The sequence below is a fragment of the Aptenodytes patagonicus genome, chromosome 1, assembly GCF_965638725.1.
Source record: "Aptenodytes patagonicus chromosome 1, bAptPat1.pri.cur, whole genome shotgun sequence".
NCBI classification, from domain to species: domain Eukaryota; kingdom Metazoa; phylum Chordata; class Aves; order Sphenisciformes; family Spheniscidae; genus Aptenodytes; species Aptenodytes patagonicus.
In genome coordinates this window covers 41,179,776-41,196,275 of record NC_134949.1, presented here as the reverse complement: position 1 = coordinate 41,196,275, position 16,500 = coordinate 41,179,776, and the positions used below count along the sequence as shown (strand labels likewise).

Genomic DNA, 16,500 nt, shown 5'->3' with positions numbered 1-16,500 from the left:
AAAGTGTTCCTTTGTCAGATTAGTCCCAGTGGGGAATTATTTCAGACTCGGTGACTTTGAAAAGGACACGTCTCTCCCAGATTCTTTCTTTACTTTTTCCAAGTGTTTACAGGAGAATATTCCAAGTTTTTCTTCAACAGACACTACTATTGTCATATTTAGTCTGAAAACATATTTCTGAAAGAAGTGTGAGGTTTTGAGTTTCTAGTTAGGAAGAAAGAACCTGTACACTTTGGCATCATTCCTTAGAGACCATAACATAACAGATGAGAGACCCAGGAGGACACAACCAAATTCAGAGAGTTATGAGTCAGTTATTAGTAAATGCAAGTGTTTCACAAACAAGAGTTATGGATGAAGCAGGGACTGGGGAAAGTAAGCCTTTCATTACAATTTTTTTATTTCCCTTAGTTAAAAATTTTCCATGCACATCTGGGACAAAACACTTTGCTATTTTTTCTCATAGCACTTAACAGCACGTAACATTTTTTTTCCAAACAGCTGTCTTTATAATATTTTAGTTCCTGAGCTCCAGAAGCTCCTGAGCAAGAGGATTAAAGAACAAGTGTATGTATCTGAAGGGACCCCTGAGGAGAAGAGAAAATCTTAACTGAACTCTTTGGCAGCTTTTCCTCTAGAGTTAAAAACTGCAGGTTCATGTCGGCCACTTCTCCTTCCACATGGGATACATTTCCATTACAGATGAAAAAGAAGGGTATTTTCAAATTTAAATATGTAATATCCAGACCCCTTAAAAATAACATAAAAGAGAAGTACCAGATTACCTATGGAGTCCCACTGAGTTTTTTCAACATACAAATATAATGACTAGCTTCATGAAGTCTTGGGCACTCAGGAAAGCCTCATATTCATCAGGCTGTACAACAACATGCCAGACCCGCTCTCCTCTTTAAATTCAGTTATCTTGAGATTTTACTCCCTCTTTTACCTGCCTGGATATTTGGGGGATGCCCACTGCAGTTATCAGAACACTCACCCTGTGGCAATGAGAAGAGCAGAGCTAACTCTGCTCTTTCTTTTCATCATACTGAAGGACTTTTCTCCCTGGGCAAGATAACATCATGTGATACGTGTTCAGCTGTTTAATTCCTCTCAGCTTCATACCTGCAGGTACATATATACAACTGTCTTGACTCAACAAACTCTCTGCCATGGAGAATGTCAAATACAGAATGATACTTCAGACTAAACCAAAGTCCACTGACAAAGCTGGGAGTCTTTTCACTCAATGTTCTTTGTATTTCGTACTAACAGAAAAGAGTGTTTTCATGAAACTCTATCTATTGACAAACCAAATATGAATCTTACCTTTAAGAAAAATAGAAACATCTTCCAGCTGAGGCACATTATCCTCTCTGTATCCACAGTACTTGGTCAGCAGAGGAAAGTTTTTTAAATATTCACGACAAGCATGGGTGGGATAGAGTTTACTGAGTTCCCTAAATACCACTCCCCATGTTTTAATTTCTTCAGCTGTGTACTCCACTCTGGGAATGGGTTGACCACTGTAAAAAATAAAATAATACAAAATACATTTGAATACAACCAGATTCAAGACAGACTCTGGATGGCAAAATTTCTGTGAAAAGTATTATTTAAATAAATAAAGGTAGACAGAGCCTATTAAAACTATTAAAAACTATTTTAAAATTACAACTAGATGCTTTTTTCCTTAGAATTTCTTCTTGATGTTATGTTGTACGTTACATTTATTTCTTAAGAACTGTTTTTCTTATTAAGCAATGAGATATTTCTTAATCTTTGTACATATCATAGTAGAAAGATGGATTTCTTATATGCCATATTCCTATCCCAGAGTAATATATTTCTGTTTATTGCCACCGATGCCTTTGCAAGTGGTTAGCTGAAGATCCTGATTCAGTCTAACTTGTAGATTCAGTAAGACCACCAGCAGACTGCATGCTCTACGCATTCTTTAAAATACATAATATTCACACAGCATCATTACCTAGCATTTTACAAAGTGAGATTAGGCAGTTACATAGATGTTTAGAAATGTGTGGATCCAATTAAAATATATGTATTTATTGTTTACACTGTTGCTTACATGTGCAGATATGTTTGGAACCCCAAATTCATGCATGACTACATCATGAGGAAGCTCACCTCAGAGCCAAGAGTCTAGCATAGGTGACACTAAGCTTCTAAATACATCTCTCTTTTTTCCTTCTGCACCGTTCCTCTGTCTCCTCCCCCTTACAAAAATGCACAGAAATTGCAAAGCAGGAGCCTTCCAGGGTACCTGCTAATCTGTCCCTGACATCCAAGATTTGCCTTGAGTGGTTACAGCTAATTCAAAACTGACTGACAGTGTGAAGAGTATGAAGGGCTCCTTCCAATTTGCACTGCCTTGTATTTAGCTGTAAGGAATTTCCTGTGCCACGGTCATGGGCCATCATCTCACGTTATGAATTCCCCCTAGACACTTTATAATCTTTCTCTGGATTTAATGTTCACAATCTACAGTATGTAATCTGTGCAGTCTGCCTTCTCCTCAGGTATCCTCTTTTCCCGCCCGGTAACGAAGTACGGATTGGCAAAGGGATTCACAGGATCCCTTCCACCCCATCAGTCCCTACCTCCCACTCCCCCGCCACAGGGCTGGCAACATGGGCACTCCCAGCCCAGTGCTGCAGCTTCCCCAGTGTCGCAGACAGCAGCTGAACAGGCGTATCGGGCATGGGGAATCTCACTGCAGCAGGACAATTGCAGCGCTGGGCTTTTGCTGGGGGTTGGCTCTCCACCTCGACTGTCACCACGTTCATAGTCCTGCCGCCACCATACGAGGTAACAAGGAATGAGTCCTCATGTCACATGTGATTGCTGCTATGCAGTCCCTACATGCACAAGAGAAGTGCATCCACACTACATGCATTGTGGTTGTCCCCTCATCTTTATTGAAAACTTACTATTTAATCCCCTTGCCTTTCACTATGTCAAAGTATTTTGATCCATGCCAGTTATCCGTCAGTCAAAGGCCACTATGTATGAGGTACTCATACTTAAGGACTCACTGAACATCCAATACATCCGCTAGTTTCTCTTCAGCCACTCTTTTGCAGACATGACAAGAATTGCAACACATTTAGTGAAGCATTTCTCATCAACAGAAGCTGTGTTGGGTTTGTGCCCATTCTGCAGTGGGAGTCAGTCCTTCAGGTCTAGTATCTGTCTTCACCTTTACAATTCATCAGCCTTAAGCTGCCTGCCAGCTCACAGAAAGCATAACACAGCTATTCTAAATTGTACCATACATGACAGATACAAGCAGGTTGCTACTCCATCCATCTGGGGTTGCCTGAATACCGCACAGGTGCCTTCTACCCCTTCCTCAGACCTGACCTCTACTACAGATACTGCCAGTACGGGTCAGCACTGGCCCAGCAAAGCTGAAGAAATCTGTGCACCAGTGGAAAAACTCAGGTTTCTATTTAGCCTGTCACTAGAGAGGTATAAACACAACCAAGGATCTGAAGCTTGTTCACTGCTCACTAAAAGGTTTATAACTTAGTTATTGTTTCAATTAATTAATTAGTACTGAAGTAAGGTTCACTGAACATTAACTCCTTAATAGGATTTATGCCTAGGAGAGCTGATCTTATTTCCAGCTGATCATGATACTGCTTTCTTTATCGAGAGCATCAAGGGAGACAGATTTGAGGGAGGACCCATGCCTTTCTCACTCAGTTCTGCTAATCTCATTTTTCTCACATTCTTATTTCAACAAGCAAGACCCACCTTGCACTCAAACTTTTTTACAGAGCCAACTCCTTGCAGCCAATTCTTTGCAGCCAAATTTGTTATTTTTTTAAGGAAACAAGTGTGTTTTGTTTTTTTTTTTTGCACTGGAAAATGAAAAGTAGAAACGCATCAAGCCTCAGTGAATTATTAGGAAGGTCACTTACCTGGAAGACACTGAGAGGTTCAAGACAATGCTCTGAATTTATCCCTGAGGGAAGCAGTCCTTACAGCAGAGCTGTTCTTTTTGTATAAATAAATAGTCACTAGCCCACAGAAGAAAGTGTGATGAGACTGCAATGTAGCGTCAGGACACCGATATTAATTCTGAGCTCCCCAGCATGGGTAGCAGAAACAGCTTAGCTGTAGCAGCACGGAGTCCTTCCTGAGCTGATTTGCCTTTCCTCAACATGGCTTAGGCTGAGCTGCAGGATGCTGAGGGTAACCGTCTGCCTGGGCTGTCTCTACAGGCATACCCGGCGACAGACTGACTGTACAGTCCGGTAGATATGGCACATCCCCGGGGTTAAGATAACCACTGCAGGAGACCCGAGAAGCATGAATAAGATCTTAGGCAACTGCCCTAATCACTGGCCCCCCAGCCATTTTGTGGTCCCTAGCTAAAAATATGTGAAGCATCTTGTTTTCCCTCTGCTGATAATTGTAGGAAGAGTTTGAAATCTTTTAAAGGTTTGAAAAGATCAGTGGGATGAAGGAGTACTTCCAAGCAGTTTTGCTGAAGTACAAGATGTGGCCCCCAAATAACCTCTGTTCTGGGTTGTTTGATTTTTGTAATGTGCCTGCAGAAATGGTTGTAGAGCCTTCAAAACCAAAAGAAGGAAAAGATCTTTCCTTTATCTGTTTTTCTGGGAATATGCAGGATTACTCTACGTGATTTTTGTGAAAAGATGTTTCTCACTGGTTTCAGGGCAAAAAAAAAACCTTTGCAGCAGAAGACCAACCACTGCTCACTGAGCCAGCAGCACGATCTTTCTAGCACTTAGGCAGCTGAGAGGGAGAAGGGAGGAAGATTTTTCCAGCAACTTACCAGCTGTGAAATGCATGGCACTATTGCTACCATCACGGGTAAATGGAGAACTATCCGAGATCACAGAAAGAGCTCTAAGAGCACACACAGTCTGCCCTCATCCACAGGTACCTGCTTGACATTTCACACTGCAATAAATGCTAGGCAAGACGAACTAACTGTACAGCAAGCATTAGACTGAAAAAAAGATAATCAATCAGCTGTAAACAAACAAACCACAAAAAAAAAAAACCACCAACCAGAAAACTGTCTCAATTTACATTTGAAAACTGTTTAAACTTAGTACTTACCTGGTCAGCCTAGGAAGCTTCTCCACCAACCAGCACACTGCCCCCAGCAGGCAGCAGCTCAGTGTGCTAGATGAATGTCATGAGCACCCAGCTAAACAAATGCCACCATGGGCAGAAAAAAGGGGAACCAACACTAGCACTTACACATTTATTAGATTGGTAATAGCTTAATGACAGGAATGGAACAAAAGTAAAGGAGAAATATAATCAGGATTATATGGTCACAAAGCAGAGTTAATCCTCCAGTCCCCCCAGCCTTCTGCAGCCCGTATACTAGCCTTATGTTAAAAACAAAAACAGAACTGAAACCCCTTCAAAATCTATTTTTTAAGTGCTTCCTGACAGGACGTGCCTTCTACAAAGGGAGAAAAAATTGTTGTGTTTTATATTCTTTCAACAATGTAGGTAGAAATCTCAAAGGAGAAAAATGAAAAACCTGGAAGTGGTGTGGTAAAATGGAAAAGAACATGAAATTAGTATGTTCTTTCCCTTGAGAATGAGGGCTTAGGCCTGTTGCAAATAAAACCTGCAGTATGATTAGAATTAGCTGAATGCTTCTGTGACAAGAAAATTACAACACAGTAGGTGTTTGTAGGTAGCACAGAAAGTTTTCTAGCTGCCAGGGATGGTAGCAAATCGAAAATTCTGACTTGATGTGGGGGGGGGGAAAAAAAAAAGAGAAAACACACACAGTGTATTTGTGCACAGGCACCAGCTCCACTAACTACAGAGAAATCCACTGACTGAATTCTGAGAAGTTTAGAGCTGTGTTGGAAAAATTGATAAATGGTATTTTGCAGTGTCCAGTATAGTAAGCACATGAAAAGAAAATACTAATTTTGTTTTTCAGTGAGCTTGTCCAACTACGTAGGGATGCTAGATATGTGCAATTCAGCAGTGCATCAGTTTGTCATTAAGACATGCAAGCATTTGTAAAAGAGTTTCTTAAGTTTAAGCAGCTACGAATAAAATGCTGAAGAGATAGTGCTTACCTTTCAAATGCTTTACTTGCCTATATCTGTACCGAAAATGTAACGGGATTTCAGGCATCAGGTTTGTCATTTATAGGCTACACTAAACTAGTCAAAGTTTAAAGGATGAGTTTGTCTACTGTTAAACTTCATCCTACAGAATTAAGTAGAGCATGAATTCTAACTAGTCAGCAGCATGGGAAAGAATTATGCTGGTACTTACTATTTATAGCTCATGGCAACATCCACAAAGTACTTTCTTCTCTGTCGATAGACATTGTCTTTAAATCCCTTAAGCAAGGAAGAAGAGAGTAATTTACAATAAGGACAGAAAATTAGCTGTAAGAATTATAAAATAAATCATTAAAGTGTTTATTTAGTACCCAATTATATTGTATTTTGATTAACACTATCTACTGGACTGCAAGAGAAGATAAGGATTTCTTCACTTTTTTCCCCACCAAAGTCCCACAGGAGTTTTTTCAAGACAGGTTTGTGCATAGGTACAGTCATTCATCCAAGATGTTGAAAAAGGGAAACTTTTTTTTTGTCATCTCATCTCACTCAGGTTTTCCTTAATCTGAATGGAGATCTATACGCAGGCACAAAGCAGAATAATTTACCTATCCTTAATATATCTTTCTTCACTAGAAGAATCAAGCGCCCGGAGTTCATACGCAACTCATTTTGAAGATGCTACTTCAGCAGTTGCCATCTTAACCAACATATTTGGGACTGAACAGCCTCCAGCAGCAAATATGCATATTGCTCCACTTTGAGTTACAGAGGAAGGGCTTTACCTCGTGGGCTACAGGAGGCTCATGCCTTTTCCATATTAAGCGCAGAAGCGCTATGTAACACATACACACCAGCCAGTTACAGCCTTTTGAGCTATACAAAACTAAACCAAGATCTCTTCTATACCTATAAAAGACGTAGACACTTCAGGTTTTGGACTACAAAAAGAGTTATCTGTTTTCAAGGCAGAACTGCCAACCTCTTGAAGATGAAAAAGGGTAAAGAGTTATTTAAGCTCCCCAGTTAGTAGCCCAGAAAGTGCATTTAAGTTTCCCCTAGTCAGAGCTGAAAGTAAAATGCATTTTTTCCTTACTGCTCCCACACACAAAGGCAAATCACTGAAGGGAATGAAAAGATAACATCATTTGATCTGAAATATTTGTATGAGCTTCCAGAAAACTCAGAAGGCATTTTACTGCCCCATAACCAAAGCTGCACTGCTGGGGCGGAGAAAGGGAGGATGTCAAAGGACTGCAGAAAACCTTCAAGCCTCCACTCCTACACAGAAAAGCTTTTTGACTGGCAAAAGGTTGCTGTAATCTGGGGGCGCCTCCTTGTTGGCGTAATACCTTTTGACGTAAGCATTGAGTTACTCAGCTGCAGACCGTTGAAGAGCTGAAAAGTGATGGAAGACAGCACAGGGGATTTAAAAGCCTGTCACGTGTGGTGAAACTGAGACTGAAACCATTAGCCGATACGGAGTGTGTTAGGGCTATGCTGCTGAAGTGGGGCTATGCTGGTTCTGTAATAGGGTAATTCTCTTTGGTCCTCTGGCACCTCACGCCACCGGTAAGGAACAGGGCAGGCACCAGAAGTGGCCTTTGAAAGCCCAGTCACAGATTTTACAGTTTTTTCCCCCCATCTCTAATACCTAGCATGCTGCATAGGCTAACAAATGGCGTGTAAATTATAAGAGTTCCCCCAAGTGTAAAATATATATTCATATAATGCAAATGTCTTTTTTCATTGTGTGTAAAACTGAAGGCAGATTTTCAGCAGAGCACTCAAGTATTTAATGAAGGCACCAGCTCAGAACATAAAACAATATCAAATGGCTTGTCATAGTCATCGACTCAAGGCTAGAATGAGCTGCCACTACGGCCTCTGTTTGAACCAAATTACTGTTAATGGTTGCAGGTAATCAACAGATTTTTCCATTCTGAGAAAACGTGAGGTAAATCCTCATTTGCCATCAAGAAGTACATGGCAGAAACCAGGATCCAGGAACGCGCTCCCCAGCTGTGGGCCCACAGTGTGGGAAGGGCCCACGCACGGTAGAGATGGCCAAAAACCAAGCGAGGTGATGATGGTTATCGCGGCTGATATGCAGGCAGGTGACACCAGAGACAGGGAAGTGGGGCTGCCAGGGGACATCATGATGACGTGCATTGTTTGTATATGCAGGCATGAGGGTCTGTGCCTGAGCCCCCACCATGGCACAGCAGCTGTAGGAGCTTTGGAGCAGACAGGACAGAAGGCAGTGGTCTGAGTGCCGTTTCTGCACTGACATAGAGCCCCAAACCCAGGGCCACCAGGAGTACCTGCCTCTCCTCAGCTAAGGCAGTCACCGGGGAGGAGTCCGCACAGGTGCTGTAGTACCATGGTATAGCACAGATGCATCACTAGAGAGTCCCCTACACCAAACTGATCTTTCTGCTGTCACTTGCAATCTCTTTGGGATCCCTGGAAACATTCAAGATCAGGTTGGACGGGGCTCTGAGCAACCTGATCTAGTTGAAGATGTCCCTGCCCATGGCAGGGGGGTTGGACTAGATGACCTTTAAAGGTCCCTTCCAACCCAAACTATTCTATGATTCTATGATTTTTCACCACCTTGGACAATATCAACAAAAATGCGTGTGACAAAAACCAAAGGAGACTATTGCCTACAGCTACAGTTTAATCTGAGTCTATTACAAGACAATCTTATGGTCAGATATCTTAGTTCATTACCTACGTCCTTTCAGCTGGAAGTTTCCTACAATACCAGTTTAATCCAGCCTATTTTACTTTGGAGTAGGAATGAATACAACTAGCTACCATCAGTATCTTTCAGCCAAGTGGTCCAAAGGTAGAAACTTGGATTTATAACAAGTGAAAATGTTGTAACACAAATGCTTGCCATCATCTGCCATCTAGAGACCCAGAAGTTAAGCATTTATGGACATCAGCCAAAAGGAATAAAACAGTAACAAAGCTATTTTTTTGCCTTCTGCGCTGAGCATTTGGCACTACTGCAGATACGGCTTGTGTGAAATGTCTCCTGTCACCAAAGTCAGGAAACAACGTGAGACACCTTCCCATCTGCTGCATTCATGCAGAAACAGGAACATGTTGCTCTGATTTATTTTGCAATTATCTCGAATGCCCAAGGAAGTCTTCCTTCATAATTCTTTCTTCTCTGACACCTAGGTTAGTATCAATTCTTACCTAAGAGCTGTGCCAGAACTGAAGGTCACACTGATCTAAACTCTTCAGAGTCTGAAAGCTTCTATCAACTTGTTAATTAAAAAAATAAACAAACAAAAGAAGTACAAAAGGGGACATAGTTGTTCAAGAGTGAGTAAGTTTTCTGGAGGACCTCTTTTCTGGGTGTCCTACTACAGAAAAAGAAAATTAATTCACTGAAACCATTGAAGAGAACTAAATCCCCATCTTCTGAAAACCATACACTCAAAAAAGTACTCAGAATCAGCAGTCAACAGGCTTTTTATTTGACTGGCAAATAACCTGAACAAATTATCTACAAAAAATACAATTTTATGTTACACTTACAGGGTGATCTGCATCCAGCTCAGATCCATACATCAAAACTCTCTGTGAGCATTTGTCTAATTCAGATATCTTCCTGGGAAACCAAGGGACACAGTCGAGATCTGTAGAAGACAGAATGTGAGTTGAATGTACTGGAGCGTAAAACTACGGAGATACCTGTGCAAAACATTTGTCAGTGTCTAAACCAAGTGATACAAAAACAGCCTTGCCTTCTTCATCAGTCCAGATGTTTTCTGGTGGATTGAGAGATACAATATTAGTTTGAAACTTGAGCAACTGGATTAGTTCATTAAATTCTTTCTTACTGCAGTCACAGTCCACAAAAATTTCCACCTCCGAGTTCCTTCTCTTTGATTTTCGTGATTCAATATGAACCATACTCACATGTTTCTCCTGTGGAAAGATGAAATAGCATATGAAATGCAGACATACCAGCTAGAAGGAGAATACTGATGGCATGTTCCTCGGTAAAGTTTTTCCCAGTTATTAAAAGATGTTTTCATTGAAAGTACTCACTTTGGACCTACGTAACTGGTTAGTGATGCTTAATAAATAAGACAGACAAAAAAATCTGTATACTGAATGTAAAAATAATACTATTGTGTTTAATGAAGAAAGTTAACTAATGATTTAATTTTATCTAACAAGGCAATCTTTTATAAAGGACAATATTACTTTATAATTTTTAAAAAGAAAAAAATTGTAATGCAATTGTATATTTACCTTTGTTAAACATGAAATCCAGTTTTACTAGGCAATGTGCATAATAATACTGTTAATTTAACTGCATTTGAGTGTGTTTACTTAGACGCTATTAAATGTGTACTACTTCAGCATCTCTCACGAACACAAGGGAGAAAATATTTTTTAAGGATAACTGTGTATCAGTCCTCATCTACCTTTGTTGCAGCAATTATGAATTACCTGAAGCAGTAATAGTAATAAAATCTAATTCAATTTATTCTCTATTATAATGTCCCCATCAAAACTAAACACGAGTGTGTAAATAGTTCTAGCATTAAAATTTTCCTATGGGGTATCTCTCCCACCACAACTACTGGTCTGCCAAGGGTGTTGTACAATGACAGACAACCATGATGTGTTATGGCTGACCTGATCGAGTGTTGTGATAGCCTTGCTTCAAAACAGGAGGTTGGACTAGATGATTACTTTCAACCGGTATTTCTATTGACTCTTTGATTTTTCCTTTTTTCGTCAGACACAAACTATCTGTTACTTCTCACAACTATCCTTTCACTTACTCAGTGAAGCCAATAAAACATTTTTTGACTTCCAAATGGGGAGAACTCTGCGCTTGTACTTCCACCTGCCTGCTGTATTTTGCAGAAATGTCCGTTTCAGGTGAAGGTCCCCTCTGGTACAGCCAACCAGCAGTCTCTGCTTTTACACCTCTGGATATACGTACATAATTCTTTAACTGGCATGCTCCATAAGGTATGCATACAGTGTATCTCCTTAGCTAACCCATTCACATAACATATTCAAAGAAGGAAAACCCTGTATGTGCTGAGGGTTTTGAATCTGCTATTTGTAAACTGGCAGATTACAAAGCCAAGCAGGATCATTTTGATGATCTGCTCCTGAGTAACACAGGCCACAGGGCTCCCCTGTGTGTTTTCAGCTGACACAGAGCTACCAGTTTTAGGCATTCTCTTGGGAAGTCGGAGAAGTGGCTTTGATCTATCCTAGATTGAGAAGAGAACAAAACCCTGCACTCCCCCTCATGGTACTCAAATAGTTAAGTGACTCCGTGAATGGGGGTGATGTCTCTGTAACATCTTCCAGCCATGTTTTAAGAGACCAGAGTCAGTTATAGGCCCATTCCCAGGAAGGGGGAGTTGACGTGTAAATCCAGGACTTCAGGTATGAACCCATTCAAGTGTTTAAGCCAGAGCTGCAGTTAGACACTTAACCCTTGGAGAGAAGCTGCGTTGAAAACATGATTCCTGCAATTCCTACCAGCTTTCTGTCAAACACCCTGGTTCCTGGCAGCCTCCCTCCCAGGGATCTAACACCCCCTTTTCCCTGGCTGGGAAATCTAGGTATCTACATCAGCCTTGGGAATCTGCTCCCAGAGCAAGCTCCTGTGAGTTAAGATTGGTAATGCCCAGTGGTCCCACACGTACACCCCTCTGATGGTTTGGCATTAGAAGTAGACCCCAAGCCACCTCCTAACATTCTCTTTACTGCACTGCATGGACTGAACAACCTAAGACTTTTATCGTACTGCTTTGCTTTAACTATCCTCAGACATGCCTCCAAGCCCTCTTCAACTTACTAATAAGGCAAGCAAACTACATGCAGTACCAGCAGTCTGACTGAAAACCACCGATTGCATGGGGATCTATATGGGAACCAATGCTTCACAATTTACGTTCTAGTCAGACACATAAAGCCTTGACCCGGCAAGCACTTAAAGGTGCATTTAACTTCATGACCAAACATTGTCCTGCGGCAAGGCTGCCACCACCACCTGATTGTATGTAATTTAGATTCTGAACTGCTTTCTGAAAGTGCCTCCTTTCATTGTGGCCTGCACAGACAACTTCAAATCTAATTTACAGTATTGAGAATCGCACATGGGAAATCTAAAGCAAATGGTGTGAAAATCAGCATCACTGTTAAACTTTATTCCAAAAAACCCTTCACGAGCCCAAAATGCTTTGTTGAATGGTCCATAAAATTTTAAGTTACTTTTATTCAATTCTGCAGGGTATAACTGCACTCTATTCCTTCCACCACAGTCCATTAGATTTATACCAACAAACAACCTGACCTCAGTAGCCTTCCTCAGTCCAGTCAGCGTAATGATTTAAGCTTTACCTGGAAGAGTCGGAGAGCCTTCACCAATCCACCAACTTCATTCTTCAAGGAAAACACCACGGCTGTCTTTCCACCTTCAGAAACAGATTCACCTTTCCCGTTTCCCTTATTCCCCTTCTTTTCCTCATTTTTCCCAGAACTCGATCTGTTTAGCTATAAATGGATAAAGAATAGCATCATTTCAGATGCAAATGGGCGTTTCCTAAAATTAAGTCTTTTTAGGCAAAGATAAGTTTTTGTTAGAAAATACCTGAATGTAACTCATCTAGACTTAATTTAAAAGGTAATGTATTTACTTGAAATCAGTATCACAGGTCAAAAGCTGCTGTTAGAGATGATTGTGTAAGAGGCCAGTCCATAAAAAAAGCATAAGGAGAAGTATATGAATGTTTGGGATACAAATATGATGATATTATTAGGGCAATGCTATCATTAGTAATAAACATGAACCAAATGGAGATTGTCTGAATTACTGCAAAGCTTGCAGTGATGCTATTCTAACCTGAATACTGCTGCAAAATCACACTGCAAAATTGCAGTGATGCTATTCTAACCTGTACCAGTCAATTCATGATGATTTATACTGGTCTGTATTTTTGTATTAGCCATTAAATTTAAAAAATAAATTTTATGTTCCCTGTTGTACCACAATTAATGTTGTCATGTAATGTCATTTTTCCTGAGAAAGCAAAACCTCTGTTGATTATACAAACGAGAACAGAAATACAAGCGTAGACTGTACCTCCCTTGGAAGATAAGCTGGCTGAGGAACTCAAAAAAATACAGAAAAATCACACCATCCTTGGCCACTCCTACATTCTTCCCACAATTTGGGGGTCAAAGACTGCTTTAAGCTAAATTTCAGCCAGCATTTTCCAAAAAATTTAATTTTATTAGCTTAAATCTTGTTGAGACACCAACAGTACAGTTTTTATAGACAATTTTTATAAGATTGACAATGATTTTCAAAAACCAGCCTGCATTTTCCAATGCCCAGGTTGTGGCTCCTGGAGAAATGAAATCTCCAGTGAGCTGCTAACTGCTTTTTCTAAAACAGTATCATCCATAATATAGTCACTAAAAAAAAATGTAAAGATAGAAATTAAGAATCATATACAACTATTCCACATGGATTCATTTTTTTCTTTGGTAAACTGTAAAGCAGCATGAAAGGAAAATAACCTGGTAACAGATGAAGTTTTTAAACAAGTCTCACAACACTTGATAACAGCCAAGTTAAATCTGTATTCTTATTTTTTCCTTAAAGGTAGGTTATCCCATTTGCATAATGTCTGTGGACCTGCGCCAATGGACTTTAGCAAAGAGTCTCCTGTGCTTCTAGAAGATTTTACAAGAGTTCATCAAGTGCTCCGTGACCCAGCAGAAAATTAGTAAGCTTCAGCCTGATTCCTTTTCAAACTGGATTATGTAAAATGATTTTCTTAAAAATGGGTATCGCTGACAGTGATGAGGTATTTGCATCACATCCATCTCAACGCATATACATGGTTCATGTCAAATTGGTTTACCTTTTTACCTGATCCTCATCCACTCTGGAATATCCACTGAATAGAGAGCCCGCAGCTCCCAAGTCAGCTCCCACTGGATCTACTGAGATTTTTTTTAAAGGTGCAAGAATGCACTGAATTAAAAAGAGGGCTAGTTAAAATGCATCATCTTACCAAAAGCCACTCTTTAAACAACACAGGTTAAACTAGCCACACTTAAACTGCTTACTGGACATGCTAAAAAGTCTCTGTGCTCTTTTCTCATCATTTACTAGACTACACAGAAACAATCTGGAAAAGCAATTATGTTTGCGGAATGATATATGAAGGGTTTCAAACACATTTATTTTTTAGTAGTTGAGCTTATATGATTCTGCTCGGTAGGAGGTTTGCTCAGGGATAGCTTAGGAGAAGGTCACTTTTGCTTTAACTTCAGTAATATTTGGGATTTGGCTGAGCCCTTTGCACATACATCAAGTACACAACCTCTGCATGAAGTCACAAAGATGCTATTTTTATAGCATCTGTGATTTTTTTCACTGTGTGCTGCTTTCTGGAAGCTATGTTCCGAGGATCATGTATTCAACTGAGTGTCTGAGAATCTCAATACCATCAATTCCTCTGGGAAACAAGAGCACTTGGCACCTTCCAAGACTGTCACAGGTTCCCTAATACTCTCAAGAGAGCACTACCTGAAGTGATGACTGAAAGCCTGTCTCAAGCATTTGAGAACTAGATTAGCTGATTGTTATGAGCCCAGTAGAAGAGGCTGTGATATTGCAAGAACTCAAATCTTATCAGCCATCCTCATTAGTATACTTCATAACTAAATAATGACTAGCAGATCAACTTTCCTAATGAAAATGAATTATCTGGAGCAAGCGCAAGTACTCAGGAAAAAAAGTCATCTATAGCAGAACTCAGTGAAGAAAGTAACTCAAATATAAAGACAGTAAAGCAAATTTATCCCATTTAATTCAATATTTCCAATAGAAGCAAAGCATGTACAAATAGGGATATTTCACCTTTTACTATAAAGACAACAGGCCAGTTCACAACTGGTACAAACTGGTGCATTCTGTTGGTTCTACTCAAGTGATCTGAATCTTCCTGTGTTGCAAAATTTTATAGGAGGCAAAGTCTTCATAATCCTAAATATTTCACATATTCAGAGCAGGTTATGTTATTAGTACCTATTAACATTCTTTATTCTTATCAAAGTGCACCTATTCAAATACATTTACCTGTAAGCATACAGAAGTTTATCCCGTGCTTGAAATCACCCAACCACCTGTTGCACCCGTATCTTACGGAGAACTGTTTCCACCTCCGGACAGGGTTTTCAGCAGGGAAATTGCACACCCCCTGTATGAAGCTCCCAGGCGTACTCACGCCCCTGCTAGCTGGCAGAAGCTGGACAACCTCAAAGGCAGCTGCTCAGTGCCATAGGCACCAAGGCAGTGTAAGCGCATGTGATTTGCGTATTGCCAAAAACAAACCGTGCTGCGAGGTTTGTAAGTGCCTTGGAAAGGCAGATTCCGCTGACACAGCACTAGTGCGCGTAGTCGGCGGGACCCATCACAGGCTTTCAAAATTCAAGCATTTAAAAACACCCGAACTGGACCCCAGTAATTTTCTATTATTCCAATAGCAATACGGTTAATTTCTGTAAGCAAGGCTTTCATTTCTAACGAAACTTCCACTATTGTTTGAAAACACACTGAAGGCTGCGTTTTGAATGAGGACCGATTAGACTGCACAGTTAGTTTCATCGGCCCCTCTAACTGCTGAAAAACTGTTCACCTGACCTTAAAGTTCAGAGGAAGGGAGACGGCTCCCTGGCACCGGGCCCCCCGGACGGGCCGGCTGAACCCGACCCACCTCGCAGCTCCCCCGACCAGCGGCTCCCCCCTCCTGCCCCCGCCGCCGCGGGGGTCCCCGCCGGGGGTGGGCCCGGCGGAGAAGCCCCGCTCCCAGCCCCGCCACTTACGGTGAGACTGCCGACGGCGGGGCGCTCCTCCGGCAGGGCCGAGTCCAGCGAGAAGCCCCTCCGCGCCCAGTACTTACTGGAGAACATCATCATGGCGGGCTGCATGGGGCCGGCCGGGCGGGGGGCAGCGCCGCGCTCTGCCCGCGTCGCCCCGCGGCGGCTCCTTTTATACGCCCCCGCGGCGACTGATGGAAACCCGATTAGGGGAGACCCGTCTCCGGGTGACGAGAGCCGCCGGCAGATGGACGCCCACGGTCCCCGCTTACCTCAGCCGCCGCCACGCACCGCCAGCGCCGCCGGGGCGGGACGGGGAGCGGTGTCGCCTCCGGCGCTGCCCAGCCTCGCCGCCCGCGCCGCGGCAGGAGCCCCCCCAGGGCCAGGAGGGCTGCGGGCGCCCCGGGGGAGCTGTGCCGACCGCAACCCCGGAGGCCCCCGCTGCGGGGCGGCTCCCCCCGCCCGCCCCTGGGGGAAGGCGACGCCTTCACCTTTCCCTCAC

At 41.9% G+C, this 16,500-nt stretch overlaps 1 protein-coding gene across 1 annotated transcript in view; it reads right to left on the bottom strand.

Annotated features, from left to right (window-relative positions):
- Positions 1-16,139, bottom strand: part of TPH2 (tryptophan hydroxylase 2) — a 50,129-nt gene extending 33,990 nt beyond the window's left edge. Inside the window, exons 1-6 of the mRNA XM_076328660.1 lie at positions 16,005-16,139; positions 12,507-12,659; positions 9,872-10,055; positions 9,663-9,763; positions 6,313-6,380; positions 1,330-1,526 (exon numbers count right to left, since the gene is read on the bottom strand). Of these exons, the coding sequence (XP_076184775.1) occupies positions 1,330-1,526; positions 6,313-6,380; positions 9,663-9,763; positions 9,872-10,055; positions 12,507-12,659; positions 16,005-16,109 (808 nt within the window). The 5' untranslated portion in view covers positions 16,110-16,139. The remainder of the gene's footprint in view (positions 1-1,329; positions 1,527-6,312; positions 6,381-9,662; positions 9,764-9,871; positions 10,056-12,506; positions 12,660-16,004) is intronic.
- Between the last annotated feature and the right edge of the window lie 361 nt (positions 16,140-16,500).